Genomic DNA, 16,957 nt, shown 5'->3' on the forward strand with positions numbered 1-16,957 from the left:
GCTGAGACCGTCTTAAACGTCCTGAAAGCCCGGGAACCCTCTTGAGACCCCCCCGAGACTGCCTGCACACTTAATTTTGATTTACAAGTTCAATATTTTTTTCAACTGGGCTCGAGTTGTAAATCTAAAAAATAGCGCCTCTTCAATTATTTTTGTAGGTTATTTTTGCGGAGTCCAGTATTTGTATACATCATACTGTATACTGTATATGAGCAAAATCTGATAGCAAATAGAAAACTTATTTTGTTCTTGTGATATTGTAAATAGGCTCCTAAAGTCCTATCGGGATTCTTGTTTTAAACCACAATATATGGTTCAAGAGTACATATTTACTCATTTTTTGATGTTTTTATTAACCGTAGTTGAAAATATATAATTTTTATTTTTTTAGTCTTTTGTCTCGTCCCTAGCTTATAACACATACTTTGAGTGATTTTTTTAACCGTGTATGTCAGATAGGAACATTTTTGAAATCCCAGTGCGAAAAATGTCGAGCTCAGTCACACAAGGTTGACCTCAAATGTCAAAGTAGAACTATTTACTATTTTGCTTATTTCGAATTTTCTCATTATTCCTTTGTTTTTCAAGTTCGAGTAAAGTACAATTCCGATTAGAATACTATGCTTGATCGTATTATTCAATATAAGCGAGATTTCGTCTTTAATTTTAGGACCCTATTTGGATAACTCAGATTGTTGTTGTTTTGGTCGTTTTAACGGTTAAAACTTGATATTTACATTAATTTAAAATGACAGCAAACTGAAAACAAAATTTGAAATCAAATGAAGTAAAGATAAACTGATATCGAAATATGATATCAATTTGTTGCTGAATACAAATCATGTCTTCGATTGCTGTAATTTTGTTGTTGGACTTTGCTCGGGAATCTACCGAGATTTCGATGTTATTGATACATACATATTAGCCATAAGCTCAATTTTCATCAAAATCTGCGACAAGTCAGTCACTAAACGATAATGTCATCGGAGAACAAAGACCCCGAAAGGCTTTCCCGTCCGTCGGACACTTTTGGTGGGGTATGAGCAGAAGGGACTTCCCAATAAATTCCTGAGAAAATAAAGACAGAGTCTTGCCTCAGTCACACTTTTTTTACTAGGTGTATGACCATGACGAGATGACCAAGAATATCCATCAGGCTGAGAATTCAGTCACAGAGGCGCTAAAGCTGGAGAGCTCGGCAGGCTATTGTAAACTAGCAAACAACTGTAGAACCCAGTAAAAATTTTCAATTGAAATTTTCAAAATTCGGAATTGTTTCATGCCACTGACTTTTCGGTACCTAATGGAAACAATTACCGGGTATCCAGTAGCTTAGCTTAGCTTTAGCTTAGCTTAGCTTAGCTTAGCTTAGACTGACTGCACACATCTATGGTTGCTATTCCGACAATTACCGGGTATCCAGTAGTTCGAAAAAACCAGTAAAATGTTACCGAAGCCGGTAATCCAAACTAGTTTTGTGGAGCCCCTAAGAAACTCCATGAATTGTGCCTCTGAGACCACCTGTTAACTCCTTCCCTCTCCTGAAGCCCCCTCAAACCACCAGACACCCCCTGAAAATACCACTGGTACCCCCGGAACCCTCCTGAATTTGCCTGGAGCCGCTGATACCCCCTAAGGCCTCTGAAATGCCCCATGAACCCCCCTGAAACGCCCCTAAGACCCCCTAAAACTCTCCTGAGACATCATTTATCACATGAATACTCCTGAAACTCCCCTGAGGCGGCCTAGTGACCCCTTGGAACCCCCTGAAACCCCAGGAGAACCCCTGACATGCTCCAGAGATCTCTTATAATGCCCCAGAGACCAACTTAAATCCTTCTTAGACCTCTGAGGCACCATGAAAAGCGCCTAAGACTTCCAAGTATCTCTTTGATACCCGTTGAAACCCTCTGGGGCGCCTCTGACACACTCTGAAATACCCCTGGGACGCCAGGAAACACCCCTAAGATCCCCCGAAGCACCCCAGTGACTCCTTCGACCCACCCCCTGAGATTCTTTGAAATGTTCGTGTGATTGCAGAGCTAACTGAAACGCCCATGAGACATCTAGATACCCCCTAAAACCTCCTAGGGCATCCCAGAAACGGCCCTGAGACCTCTTGTATTGTCCTTGAGACCCCCTGGGACACCCCTGAGACCCCTCGGATCCCTCTGAAACCCCTAAGGTTCCATCATGAAGCGAATCTGAGACCCTTTGAAACGTCTCGAGACTTCCGGGAACCCCATTGAGTTCCCCTGAAGCGTCCCTTGCCACTACCTGGAGACTCCTGAGAAAAGCTTTGAGATCCTATGAAGACCTACCTCAGACCTACTGGTATCCCCTGAAATGCCCCTGCAACTTCCCTTTGCTCTCCTCTTTAAACGCCCCTGACCGTTGTTTTCATATTTACCATCATTTTTAAAATTTCTCATACTCAATACTGGTTCACAATAGCTCTCCCTGTTTTTATCTACACAGTTAAAAAATCATATCACCTGTAACAAAAGAACCCCGTCATATAGCACACATTATTCCATCAGTTTTCAAATTTACAGCTTGCTCTCAGTATGAAGCTTGCGTTCAACATTTCATATAAGAAATTGTTTAATGTAAAATTCTGTGAGATGGAATAGACGGATTTCGTGCCAACTCGAACAAATGTTGGTAGCACCCTCTCAGATTACAATGAAACTTTCTGGGTGTGTAGACCTTGACTAGATAAGCCACTTTGCATACTTGGTTTCTTCAAAAAATATCTAGACTAAGAAAAGGACTAAACTTGTTTACCGATTTATTTCAAATGTGAATAAAAAAAATTACTACTCCTACAAGAAAGTGTTGCATGGGTAATTTTCACTAAATACGTCAAGTTTCAAGAAAATAATATTGAAAAAATTCCAAATTGAGCCCTACACTGAAAAAAACTCGTTTTAAAAAAATCAAAGTCGATTTCCAAAAAAAAAACACCATCTTCGATTTCGATGAAATTTTGTCTCCAGATATGTAAATATGTTCCCTACCAACCGTCCATACACTGCAAGATGGGCACTTTTAAGGAGAAGGTTTTTCTGACGAAAACTTTTTCATGTCCAAATGATTTTTTTTTCAGTGTCTTTTGTTATCAAAAACTAAACCATTGAAGATCGTGATCATCTCAGAATCCAATGAAACACAATTTGTTAAGAGACGAACCAGCCAAGGGCTGAAAGTCTCTCTAATAAAGACAAATCAATCAATCACAATTTGTTAGGAGATTGTGTCTCATTTATTCAAGGAGATTTTGCCTTATGGACTTATCCACCGATGAACCGAATTCATCGCGGTCCGAGAATTTTGACACTAGAGCGGGGCCGTTCCAATCAGAATTGGACGATTCTTATTGGAACAGACCCCGCTCTAGTGTCAAAATTCTCGGACCGCGATGAATTCGGTTCATCGGTGGATAAGTCCATTCATTCAATGAATTCATTTTTTAAATTTAAATGAATACTTAAATGTATTCTCTTTTTTTATTCTTCAATCACTTAACCTAATTTACAGCTCTTTCGTCCACTAGGGCACTGCGTGAGCGATTCGAATTGGAAGCTGTACTTAGACTTTGTACAGCGCCTAAATGTATTCTATTATAATTCTACAAGATCGAACTGAATTCCGTTGCGCTGCTTTCACCTTTTACCTTATTATGGTAGAATGATGAGCACGGCGATGTTGATGTGTGGCACTTGTTTCTTTTCCAGTCCGATTGGGGGTCCATTATGAGTTGCCGTTAGCCGATATCCAGGTTTCCGGGTCCGTTGGAGGATATGATCTGAAGAGGGTCAGGTGGCAGCCGCTCTCGGGAGGAAGAGCCACTGACGAAAAATTGCAAGTACCGGGGCTGGGATCGAATCTATGACCATCCACTTATGAAGTGAACGTGTAGCCACTACGCTACGGGCCCCGGCATTATATTCTCTTATAAAACGACCAATTTTGACCCAAATCGTATTTGGAACTAGCATCACCTTCTCAGATTACAATGAAACTTTCTCTGGAGCCGACCTACTGATACCTGATGGACGGTTGGTAGGGAACATAATTACTTATCTTGGGACAAATTTTCATCGAAAACGAAAATGTTTTTTTTTCGACTTTGAATATTTTCAAATGATTTTTTCATTGTAGGGCTCAGTTTGGTTTTCGATCAATTTATTTTTATTTTGAATTATTTTGTGAAAATCCCCCATACAACACTTTTTTGTGGGAGTTGTCATTTTTTTACTAAATGCATTTGAAAAAAAAAATCCCTTTTCGAAAGACAGTCTAGATAAACTTTGAAGAAACTAGGTGTTCTGGCAGCACGGACAACGCCGACCGTCATAATGCAATACAGAATCCAGTCAAGGCAATCTGACAGACTGTAAAACAATGGCCAATTGTATGCGGATGATTGAACGTAGCGTGCATCGCGATAAAGTTTAATGATTATATTTCGTGAATTTGATTATATTTCTATCTTGTTTTTCGGATAAAATGGTAGTTTGAAAAGCTTTTTAGATAACTCTTTTGCCACAAATAGTACTGCAGTGCCTGTGAAATTATTATTGATTAATCAATTGAATTGGTAACAATTGTGAGGTACTCGATAGGTTAGGTTTAGCTTATATTAAACTTGTATTACCTATCTACAGATCAGGTCTGCTAGTCAGCAAACTCCCCTAGATTTGATTATTATCTTCAACGTGCGGGTAACGGTCAGGTACGAACTTCTATAATCCTACAAATTGGATTAATAGACTGTTGGCTAATTAAATATTGGATTTCTGGTTTAGGTGTTATCGACGTACCCGTTTAGCATCGTCAGGCTAGAGCTCTGAGCTGGTTTGGAGAAAACTAAATGTATGATAAGAGATAATATTTGTTTGACCCTGGCCGAAAATAAAACTACTATTTTTTTCAGCTTTGAGCTGCGCTAACTAAACGCTGCTGAGAGTTTCTTTCTCCACCACCGAACATCCTCAAAGATTTATTGATAGGATGCCAGCCCAGGACGATGCTCGTGATTGCGGTGCGTGCGACGAACCGAATTCTGCCGACGTTGGCATGGTGGCCTGCGATGGGTGCAGTGCATGGTATCACTACACTTGTGCCAAGGTGTCACCGGGAGTTCAACAGCGTTCGTGGAGATGCAGTAAGTGCCTTCTCGAACTGCCTCCGGAAGCCACCGGAGCTAAGAAGAAAGGAGGTAAGAAACAGGCAGCGAACTTGACTGTCCTCGGTGTTACATCGAGTGAGATGGCGAAGTCAAGCAACGCTAATCAAAAGAAGACTTCGGAGAAATCGAAGAACTCCGAGAAATCGAAGACCTTGGTCGTTCCTGATCTTGCGGCGAGTGGTATCGCTACTCCGAAAAAGCATCCAGGGGTTCCTGCTTTGGACAAATCGAGCCACGGGGAGATGAGATCTTCCAAATCCAGCACTTCTACCGCCAGGGCTCGAGCGCAATTAGCATTGCAGCGATTGGAAGACGAGCGATTGCTGGAGGAGCAGAAGTTGAGGTAAGAGCGAGCACGATTAGAGGAAGAACGGATCCGCCTGGAGAAGGAGAGGCAGCTGAAGGAACAGGAGCACGCCATTAAGGCCAAGGAGCTCGCGATGCAGGAGAAGTACCTGCGCGACAAATTCGAGCTGGAGGAACAGATTGCTGATGACGAGAGCAGCAAATCAAGCGTCTTCAGTCGCAAGGATAGGACCAAGGCTTGGTTGAAAAGCCAGCACGGCATGAGTCACCGGGACGACAAAAGCGCGACACAGTTCTCGGAGTGGCCTAATGCAGCGAACGATTTGGCGGAACCGGATCGTTTCCGGCCGCTAGCAAATGTGACAGCCGATCGACAGCAGTTAGAGACACGATTCATCCCAGAAGCGATTCCGGATCATCAGATCCGTGCCAACAGTGCTCAGGTCAGGAATGTCCCTTCGGAACCCGTCGGAAACCACTTCGGAAGTGCGGCTAGATCGAATGCCAGCCTGGCGCCGTCTTTGCGAGGGATTGAGCGCGCGGCGATAGAATTGAACCCAGGTTCCCACGGGGCGGGGCCGAACAGTGACCAAGTGGCGGCGAGACAAATCTGGCCGAAGAAGCTACCTACCTTTTCGGGTGACCCGGAAGCGTGGCCTATATTTGTCCACAGCTTCGAGACAGCCAACATTGCGTGCGGTTTCACGGACGTGGAAAATATAATTCGCTTGCGAGAGTGCTTGCGCGGGCCAGCGCGAGATGCCGTCGTTACGAAACTGATGTTTCCCCAAAGCGTTAACGCGATTATGGAAACGCTGCGACGGTTGTACGGGAGACCAGAGTTGCTGGTGAAGAATCTGCTGATCAAGGTGCGTCGGGCAGAGGCACCGAAACCGGAACGATTAGAATCGCTGATCAACTTTGGCCTGACCGTACAACAACTATGCGATCACCTGGAGGCCGCGAATCTTAGCGGTCATCTATCCAACCCTACGCTGCTCGGTGAGTTAGTGGAGAAGCTGCCAGCGTCGAACAAGCTCGAGTGGGCACGATTCAAGCGAGGATATGCTGAACCGACGCTCAAACACTTCGGAGTGTTCATGGAAGAGCTAGTGTACGACGCCAGTGAAGTGACGTCCCCGGTCCAACAGAAAACAACGGTTGCGAGGGCCGAAAGGGACAAGCTGAAAGAGAGAGGACATGTGTACGCCCACGAAGAGGTAGCCGAGGTGCAGAGACGCGATGAGGAAAGGCAACCCTGTCCAATATGCGGTAAAACGGACCATCGTGTGCGGAACTGTGAACGGTTTCAGCAGCTGGGATTGGAAGCTCGCCTGAAAGCCGTCCATCATTGGAAGTTGTGCGAGGTTTGCCTGTTTGACCACGGCCAATGGAGATGTCGATCTAGAATCCGATGCAACGTCGGGAACTGCCGAGACCGTCACCACCCACTCCTGCATCGTACTGAGCGCGGTTCGATACAGCGACAACTTCGAGCGTCGGAATGCAACGCTCATGAGCGGTCGCAAAGATCTGTCCTGTTCAGGATCATACCGGTAATGTTGTTCAACGGGAACCGCAGATGTGAAACTTTCGCCTTTTTGGACGAAGGGTCTTCCTTGACGCTCATCGAAGCAAGTTTAGCACGGCAGCTTGGAGCAGTTGGTGTCCCAGAACCGCTAGAGCTGAGATGGACGTCGAGCGTGAAGAGGAATGAAGAGAGTTCAAAGCGCGTGGATTTCGAAATTTCCGGAAAAGGACTGCCCCGTCGTTACGTGCTGAAGAACGCGCACACCGTTGAAGAGTTGAATCTTCCGAATCAGAGTTTGGCCTTCAACGAACTATCCGATCGATTTCCACACCTCCGAAACCTCCCTATTTCAACATACTCCGAGGCCGTACCTAGAATTCTTCTAGGTTTGGAAAACTTGAGCCTCTTCGCGCCCTTGGATAGTTGCGTCGGCCGACCAGGTGAACCGATCGCGGTAAAATCGCTGCTGGGATGGTCCGTCTATGGCCCAGATGGGAGCGCCCTATCGAAAACCGGATTCGTAAACCTTCACGAGTGCAACTGTGATGATGATAGAGAATTGAATGACCTAGTTCGACAGCAGTTCATTCTGGAGGACGCGCTGATTGAGTCGACGCCTCCGCTTGAGTCCACTGAGGAGAAACGCGCCCGCGAAATTTTGGAAAATACCACAAAATTCGTGGATGGGAAATACGAAACCGCTCTTCTTTGGAAAGCCGACGATATTCACCTACCCGATAGCCTGCCCATGGCAATGAAACGTTTGCGGAGCTTCGAGGCCCAACTGGCGAAGGACCCGAATCTTCGCGAAGGCGTGAATCAGCAGATAGTCGACTACGTGCAGAAAGGCTACGTGCATAAGGCTACAGAGAAGGAGCTGGTAGAGATCAGCAGAAGGCAAGTCTGGTATCTACCGCTTGGCCTGGTTACGCACCCGAAAAAGCAAAAGAGAAGACTCGTGTGGGATGGAAAAGCGCAAGTTGATGGGGTTTCCCTCAACTCCCTACTGTTAAAAGGTCCCGACCTGCTAGTGTCGCTGGCTTCAGTGATCTGCAAATTTCACGAGAAGCGTGTTGCATTTGGAGGTGATATCCGCGAAATGTTTCTGCAGCTTCGTATGCGGACAGCGGACAAATATTTCCAGTGTTTCCTGTTTCGCTCCGACTCGCGACACCCTGCAGAAGTCTACATCGCAGACGTAGCGATGTTTGGCGCCACTTGCTCGCCATGCGTCGCGCAGCACGTCCTACGAGTCAACGCCGACAAGTGGGCGGACGAGTTCCCTTCGGCTGCGGCGGCAATCAAGGACAAAACATACATGGATGACTACTACGACAGCGCTAACACCCCCGAAGAAGCGGCAGAGCTGGCTGTTCAAGTTAGGACCATCCACGCCCGTGGCGGGTTTGAAATGAGGAACTGGGTGAGCAATAGTGAAGAAGTGTTGGAGAAGCTCGGAGAACCCGGTGCTACGAGTCCACGTCTCCTACAGTCGACGTCCGAGGCAAAATGGGAACGAGTTCTCGGAATGCTGTGGCACCCAGAATCGGACGCGCTAACGTTTTCAACCGAGCTTGGCGAACAACTTCTTCAGTACGTGTCCGGAGGAAAGCGGCCGACAAAGCGAATCGCTCTGAGGATCATAATGAGTCTGTTTGATCCTCTTGGTCTCCTGGCACCGTACCTCATACATGGACGCATCCTCATTCAGGATCTATGGAGAAGTGGGGTGCAGTGGGACGAAGAGATGAGAGATGAAGAGTTCGAGAAGTGGACACACTGGGTGGAGTTGCTGCCTGGCATAAGCGAGCTCAGTATTCCACGTTGCTATTTTGGGGAAGCGGATCCTCTGTGCCATAGAACGTTGCAGTGCCACGTGTTCACCGATGCCAGTGAGGCTGGATATGGCTGCGCGGTATACTTCCGGATTAAGGACGACCTTGAACGTGTGCAGTGTTCGCTGGTTATGGCGAAAAGTAAAGTCGCTCCCCTGAAACATCTCTCTATTCCGCGGTTGGAGTTGGAAGCGGCCCTACTAGGGGCAAGAATGTTGACCACTGTTTTGAAGAACCACACCCTTCAACCTCGGGAGGTGTACCTCTGGACAGATTCTTCCACGGTTCTCGCGTGGATTCGCTCCGACCACAGGCGCTACAAACAATTCGTCGCCCATCGTATCGGAGAAATTCTGTCTCTGACCCAAGCTGAATGCTGGCGGTGGGTCCCATCTAAACACAACGTTGCCGACTGTTTGACGAAGTGGGTACGCGACTCGGAGCCTGATTCAAATGGAAGGTGGTTCCAGGGTCCATCGTATCTATATCTCGCCGAAGACATGTGGCCACAGCAGCAAGTTAAGACGAATACTTCTGAAGAATTGCGATCCGCCTACCTGCTTGCTCATATCGCACTTCCCGTGCGGATGATAGATGTTGGTAGATTTTCAAAGTGGAGTGTACTGTTACGAACCGTGGCGTGCATTTACCGTTTCATCAGAAACTGCCGATTGCGCATCGCTGGAAGCCCTATAGAAACCATCCAAGCTACAGAAAACCAAGCGAAGCTGTTGAAATCAGAAGTGGCCGCCCGCAAGGTGCCATTGACGCAGGAGGAGTTTCTACGAGCGGAGCAGTTTCTCTGGAGAATGACGCAGGGTGAATATTATCCGGACGAAGTTCGAACTCTGCTGAAGAACCGAGAACAACCGATTGAAAAATGGATACCCATTGAGACGAGCAGCCCACTCTATAGATTCTCACCATTTGCCGATGAATTTGGCATCCTACGAATGGAAGGAAGAACAGCCGATACCGTTTACGCTAGTTTCGACGCGAGGTATCCGATCATTCTCCCCAAAGATAGTGAGATCACACTGCGCCTTCTAGAGCACTACCATCGTGTTTATGGTCACGCGAACAAAGAAACCGTCGTAAATGAAGTTCGTCAACGGTTTCAGATCGCACATCTACGACCGGTTGTAGATCGCATTGCGCGCAGCTGTCAATGTTGCAAAGTGAGCAAGTGCAAACCCCTTCCTCCTCGAATGGCACCTCTGCCTGAGCAACGATTGACGCCGAATGTTCGACCTTTTAGTTTCGTCGGTATCGACTACATGGGACCACTGGAGGTAACCGTTGGTCGTCGTAAAGAGAAGAGATTCGTAGCGGTGTTCACATGTCTCGTTGTTCGAGCCGTGCACCTTGAAGTTTCGTACGACTTATCTAGCGAATCGTGCATTATGGCTATCCGGCGATTCACACGCAGAAGAGGGTCTCCTGTTGAAATCTTTTCCGACAACGGGACCAACTTCGTTGGTGCCAGTCGAGAGTTGCAGAGACAAATTGAGCGAATTAACTTGGATTGCGCTGGCACATTCACTGATGCCCGAACCAAATGGTCGTTTAACCCCCCCTCTGCTCCACATATGGGCGGGGTATGGGAGCGAATGGTGAGGAGCGTCAAAGAAGCCATGGTCGCGTTGGATGATGGACGAAAACTCACCGACGAAACTCCGTGGACTACACTAGTCGAAGTTGAAGGACTGATAAATTCGCGGCCGCTTACGTACATGCCGCAAGATTCCAGTAATCCAGAAGCCTTAACACCCAACCATTTGATTTTTGGTTGTTCATCTGGCGCTCACGAAGCTTTGGAACCGTCCGCAGATCCTGGACAAGCTCTCCGAAGCAGCTTTCTACGATCACAGCAACTAGCGGACTTTATCTGGCAAAGGTGGACGAAGGAATACTTCCCTACTCTCAACAGGAGAACCAAATGGCTGAACGAAGTAAGATCCCTGAAGGTCGGAGATGTCGTCTACGTAACGGAAGGTAAAAGAAGGTCATGGAGTAGAGGCATAGTTGAAGAAGTCATCTGCGGCAAGGATGGCAGGATACGACAAGCGATCGTGCGTACGTCATCAGGTAAGCTGAAACGACCCGTGGTAAAGCTGGCTGTTATGGAACTTGGTGAATCTACGGGAGACCCCCCCCCCTCGATCCACGGGGCGGGGAGTGTTCTGGCAGCACGGACAACGCCGACCGTCATAATGCAATACAGAATCCAGTCAAGGCAATCTGACAGACTGTAAAACAATGGCCAATTGTATGCGGATGATTGAACGTAGCGTGCATCGCGATAAAGTTTAATGATTATATTTCGTGAATTTGATTATATTTCTATCTTGTTTTTCGGATAAAATGGTAGTTTGAAAAGCTTTTTAGATAACTCTTTTGCCACAAATAGTACTGCAGTGCCTGTGAAATTATTATTGATTAATCAATTGAATTGGTAACAATTGTGAGGTACTCGATAGGTTAGGTTTAGCTTATATTAAACTTGTATTACCTATCTACAGATCAGGTCTGCTAGTCAGCAAACTCCCCTAGATTTGATTATTATCTTCAACGTGCGGGTAACGGTCAGGTACGAACTTCTATAATCCTACAAATTGGATTAATAGACTGTTGGCTAATTAAATATTGGATTTCTGGTTTAGGTGTTATCGACGTACCCGTTTAGCATCGTCAGGCTAGAGCTCTGAGCTGGTTTGGAGAAAACTAAATGTATGATAAGAGATAATATTTGTTTGACCCTGGCCGAAAATAAAACTACTATTTTTTTCAGCTTTGAGCTGCGCTAACTAAACGCTGCTGAGAGTTTCTTTCTCCACCACCGAACACTAGGTATGTAAAGTGGCTTATCTAGTCACGGTCTATATGCCCAGAAAGTTTTATTGTAATCTGAGAGGGTGCTGCCAACTCCGAATACGATTTGGGGCGAAATTCGTCAATAGAAATTGATATGTCTAATATGTCTACGTCGGGTGTAGTTTTCAGAAATTTTTGCTGTGTAGGGCATAAACAAGGTGAACAAATTAAAAGTGCATAAAAAAAGGTTTTAATGTATTGTGTGTATTGATTGGAATTCGTAAAAACAGTTTAAAAAACTCATAATTTCTTTAGATTAAATAGATTGCTTCCAAAAATGATTCACTTTTACTCTCTTTTCGGAACATATACCACTGCACTGACGTAGCCACGGGGGGGGGGGGGGGGTTAAACCCCCCCCCCCCAGAGCCAAAATTTGTGAAACAAATTTTCAGTATAAAGCGCTTTTCGACGAATATTTTTTTCGGCTGCGCCGCTATTTTCAAACTACGAATACAATTACTCCTTACTGTTTACAAAATGTAAGTGTCAAATCAAAAAAGGTATCATTGACTGTTGAAAACCCCTCCCAGAGACAATTTCTGGCTACGCCACTGACCACTGCGACCAATATTTGATGTAGTGCATGTCGTATTACTTTATCTCTTTTGAGAAGTAATAGGACGGGTTTTGTAACAGCAGTAATTTTCAACTTACCGTCTGTCGACCCCCGTTGGTTTGAACGACATTTCATGCACACCAACGCGTTCATTTTTTTGTTGAACTTCTAGCAGCTCTGCGGGCGACGGAAAAACATACTGTTGGAGAATTTTAATTTTTTATGGAGCAATTCATACTTTAAGTGGTGCAGTTTGATAACACTAGTGAACAAAAAAAACGAAAGTTATAAACTTCTATCAACGACCAAAAGTTTTGAAGCATAATTATGTTCTGATATCAGAATCGTGATACAAAATTTTTTTAAATTAGAACAATTTTTGAGTTGTTCTTGAAAATTGAGCTCTACAGTTTTTAAAAATATGGACTTATCTGAAATTCAAATATTTTGCGTTGCAGTCAACGAATTTCCAATCTTTTTGCGTGAATAGAAAACTGAATATAATATGTTTCGATTATCTGAACACAATTTTTGCATCAGAAGATTTGTATTTTTTTTTCAGTAAGAAAAAAACAATAAAAAAATCTTTCTCAACATGTATTTGAAACATCAGATGTTAGCTAGTTACAGTAAAAAATTCAACTCAATCAGAGCATTGGATATGGAAATAGAGATATATGAAGGAAGCAACTTTGCTTAAAAATAGAACCAAAATCGATTTCAAATCGACAGCCTTGTATGGAAAAAAAATCCACTCTACTGTATTTTTCCTTCATGTTTTCGAACTCAGCCCTAGTAACATTTTGTAGTCAAATAGACTAGAAGAGATTATTAGAACCATCATAAAATTCAAATAATAGATTTAAGGTTTTATTACAGTTCTAAAAGCCACTACAAGACTAAATGGCCATCAAAATGTTACTTGGGAGGGCATGATTCTACACTACAATTGATCATCAGTTTACCAAGTTCAAAAGTGCTGTAAACTAGTGTACCGTAAGGGGTCTAATTGATCTCCGGGTCGAAATTGATCAGACGTTTTTCCATTGGATAAAGTATACTTGATGCAAATATCGTTTAGTATCTGTTTCCAACAGCACAATACATAAAAAGAAACTATGTAAAATATGCTCAACCCAACTGAAAAACGTCTGATCAATTTCGACCCGAAGATCAATTTGACCCCGGATTCAATTTAATATGGCTACAATTATCATGTTTTATGGAGAATTTGCGTTTTATCGTATTGTTGTATTTTATCATGATGCATTTCAGTATTATTCATTATAGCAAAATTTTATTTTTACTGAGAAAATGTTATGCTTTACTGATAAATTTTCTATAAAGTATGGAACGTCATCGCATCGCCTTATTATTCAAAGCAAACGGCTTTGATCTAGTGTTACGATTGTCAAGTCAACAGCCTAGGAAATCAAATTTGCATGAATTTAAATTTTTGGCTGCATCTTGTTACATATTTGCGCTTCCTCAATAACACAATACTAACAACATCAGCACCAGGGGTGATTACTAGTGTGCACAGGGGCTTCGAATAGTTGAATTTCCTATTTCTAGCCCTCGTTTCCTATTCTAAACAAACCCGATGCAGCGCCTAACTACAACCACGCCACATTGTTAATTCCAAGGAACGTGGCCTACATATTTTCGGCGAATCCGGTTTGTTTTTATATGTTTTTTTTTTGTTTTCCTTCGGTTGATGACCCAAATCGAAAGTGATATTCGATACCTGTGCTCTTCCCTCTATAAAATGTATGCCAACTAGCAAGAAACGGGGAATCTTCGCTGGGCTGGGCTCAATTCGGTTTCAACGTTCTTCTCGTACCTAGTACATTTTTGGCGTCGTTTTTCATAAATGGTTTTGATTTTTTGGGTTCATAATGAAGGGTAGCATTTAAACGATAGATGCGCATACTAGCCAGATGGCACGAGGCTAAGATATGGTAGCAATACTAAAACCAGTTTGACAGGGTAAGGTTTTTACTACACAAGGTCATTTAGTTGAAAGGGGACGAACTGTCACTGCCACTCAGATAATAACTGTGCAAGTTCTAATAAAACGCTGAGAAACAGTCTTTGTCCCAGTGAAGACAAGAATGATGTTCACCATTGTGCCGCTTCCACCTTTCAATTGCTTCGTTCGCAACAGGTGCGAAGTTTACTTGGAATTTCATACTTTATCAATTATAGTTTGTGTATATGCAAAAAGTGAGTACCTAATATTTTTGAAAATAACGATGTATGGAAGACCTGAGACAACGACGATAAAAAGGCTAACCATTAGTCATGGCATATTCAGCAACCAACAGATTGGCAAACGATAGGGAAAGGTACACACAGGAAAGCGAACTACATGCAAGAGGCGGTGCTCGCCCGGTGTGTACTTTGAGGCAATGAACTTGTACTTGAAATTCGTCTATCCACCATCATCATCAGGCAATGGCTTATCGCTTTCATTGCTGGAAATTTGGTGCATCAGCAGGAGCACCAACACTCATGTAGAGAAGGTACCTTCCAGCTCGCTCCTGCCAATGATGGTCTATATTTTTTCCCTGTAAAAGGTGGAGCATATTGCACAACTTCTTAATCGCGCGTCGGTCGTGTGGCATGGCAGAAGTAGCGTCAGGCGTCGAAAACACCAAAACGAGAAGAAACGGTCACATGCGCAATGCACATGCGATTTTTCTCCGCTGTAGCACTGTGTTCTTACACTGCGGTGTAAAAGTTTCAATTCCAAACGTTTCATAGAAACAAGAAGTCGAATGACAAAGATCGGTTAAACCATAGAATAGATTAACGGTCTACACACCAAATGCGTCCAGCAATGAAAAAAAAAAAAACACACACACACAATAGCCAAAACTTTGCTGAGTTTCAGCACAACGTTGCTGGTTATGAGTTGAAATTATAATGAATTATAATAGGTATAATTATAATCATTGGATGTTTTTGCTGTCAGCAATATGTTAAGGTGATTTTCATCAATTATGGGTCTAAGAACAAAACTTTGAATTGCCGTTAGGGCAAGATAAGCACGTGCAGCTACTTAGTGTGAAGCATTTCAACGTTTTTTTTCTCAATCATCTAGCATTCGGACTTCATTCGTATATACCAATTCGATGCTTTACCGTAAAATTTCCCCGATTTTTGCACGGCACTTTACAGAATCGGTCCTACAGTAGATCCCGATCAGAAGCACATAACAAGAACATAACAAAATTATGACAACTTTGAACTTTTAGTGGCTACGCAGTCTTTATTCTTGAAACGGGTTTATTATCTACCCAACGTTTCGGCACTTAGGGATGGTGCCTTCATCAGGGGGAAAATAATGTTCTCGTTTCGTCTCTCGTGTTTCGGCTAACTTTAACTGTCCTGACTCTAATTGTTTGGTACATGACTCAATAACACTTCGGTGAACTTATGTGGACTTTTTGCTAATGGCGCCATTAGCAAAAAGTCCACATAAGTTCACCGAAGTGTTATTGAGTCATGTACCAAACAATTAGAGTCAGGACAGTTAAAGTTAGCCGAAACACGAGAGACGAAACGAGAACATTATTTTCCCCCTGATGAAGGCACCATCCCTAAGTGCCGAAACGTTGGGTAGATAATAAACCCGTTTCAAGAATAAAGACTGCGTAGCCACTAAAAGTTCAAAGTTAAGAATTTCAGTCGATCCTTGAAAGTAATTATGACAACTGTTGTTACATTTCTGTTATAAGGATTTTCGCGTGTGAACATCTATATCAAAATTAAATTAAATTTAGTTATAAGTTTAATAACAAAAAAATATCAAAACTTGTTTCATTTATTAAAACAGATGTATAACAACATTTGTTATATCATGCATTATGATATAATTGTCTCTAACATAATTTCGTAACACGTTTATTGCTATCTTTGTTATAATTATTTTTAACAAAATTCTTTCAAAATTTCTAATATTTTTAGCTTTTGTGAAAAACATTGATAATTGTTGTTATTTTGATCACTTTTATAACAAAACTTGTAACAAATTTGTTCTGAAATATACAACGGAACTTGTTATAATTTCTTATGATTTCGCAAGTTTAGTCTAACAAAATTTTATATTATCTTATTATGATTATATCTTAGCTTGTTATATTTTTGTTTTTATTGGAACGGGTTTTGTTAGAATTTTTGTTATTTCAACTACTAACGGTACATGTTTTAAAACAACCGTTATTACAAAAATCATTGTAACAAAATAACACAACTTGTAATAATTTTGTTTTTCCCATCTAGTCGGGATACCTGAACTAGTAGGTACCGAACTTCATTTCATCATTTTCGCGGTCAGCATCCGCCGACTTGACTGCGACTGCACCAACAACCCCCCGCTGGGAGCAAACCATGGAGGAACCATGTTGCAGCGGAAGGAAACGAGCGTGCGCTAGGTCTACGACGGTCTACGATCTACGACAACAATCATCTAGAGAGAGCTTTTACCAAAGAAGAACGACCAACCTTATAGCGACGACCTGTATGCGGTAATGTGAGTGCCGCCAGTCAGATAGGACTCTTCGGCAGCGCAACGACCGATGTAGTAATATATACGAACCAGAGCGGTTTCGCTAATGGTGTTTGTTTTTGGCGTTTACCTATTTCCCTTTTTT

General features: G+C 43.3%; 1 protein-coding gene across 1 annotated transcript; it reads left to right on the plus strand.

Moving 5' to 3' along the window:
• Positions 1 to 5,634: 5,634 nt before the first annotated feature.
• Positions 5,635 to 16,738, plus strand: LOC134290913 (uncharacterized). Its single transcript, XM_062858142.1, has 2 exons — positions 5,635 to 10,954; positions 16,587 to 16,738. Exons 1-2 carry the CDS (start codon positions 5,635 to 5,637, stop codon positions 16,736 to 16,738), a joined length of 5,472 nt encoding a protein of 1,823 aa, XP_062714126.1.
• Positions 16,739 to 16,957: the final 219 nt, after the last annotated feature.

Source organism: Aedes albopictus, chromosome 3 (assembly GCF_035046485.1).
Source record: "Aedes albopictus strain Foshan chromosome 3, AalbF5, whole genome shotgun sequence".
In the NCBI taxonomy this organism is placed as follows: Eukaryota; Metazoa; Arthropoda; class Insecta; order Diptera; family Culicidae; genus Aedes; species Aedes albopictus.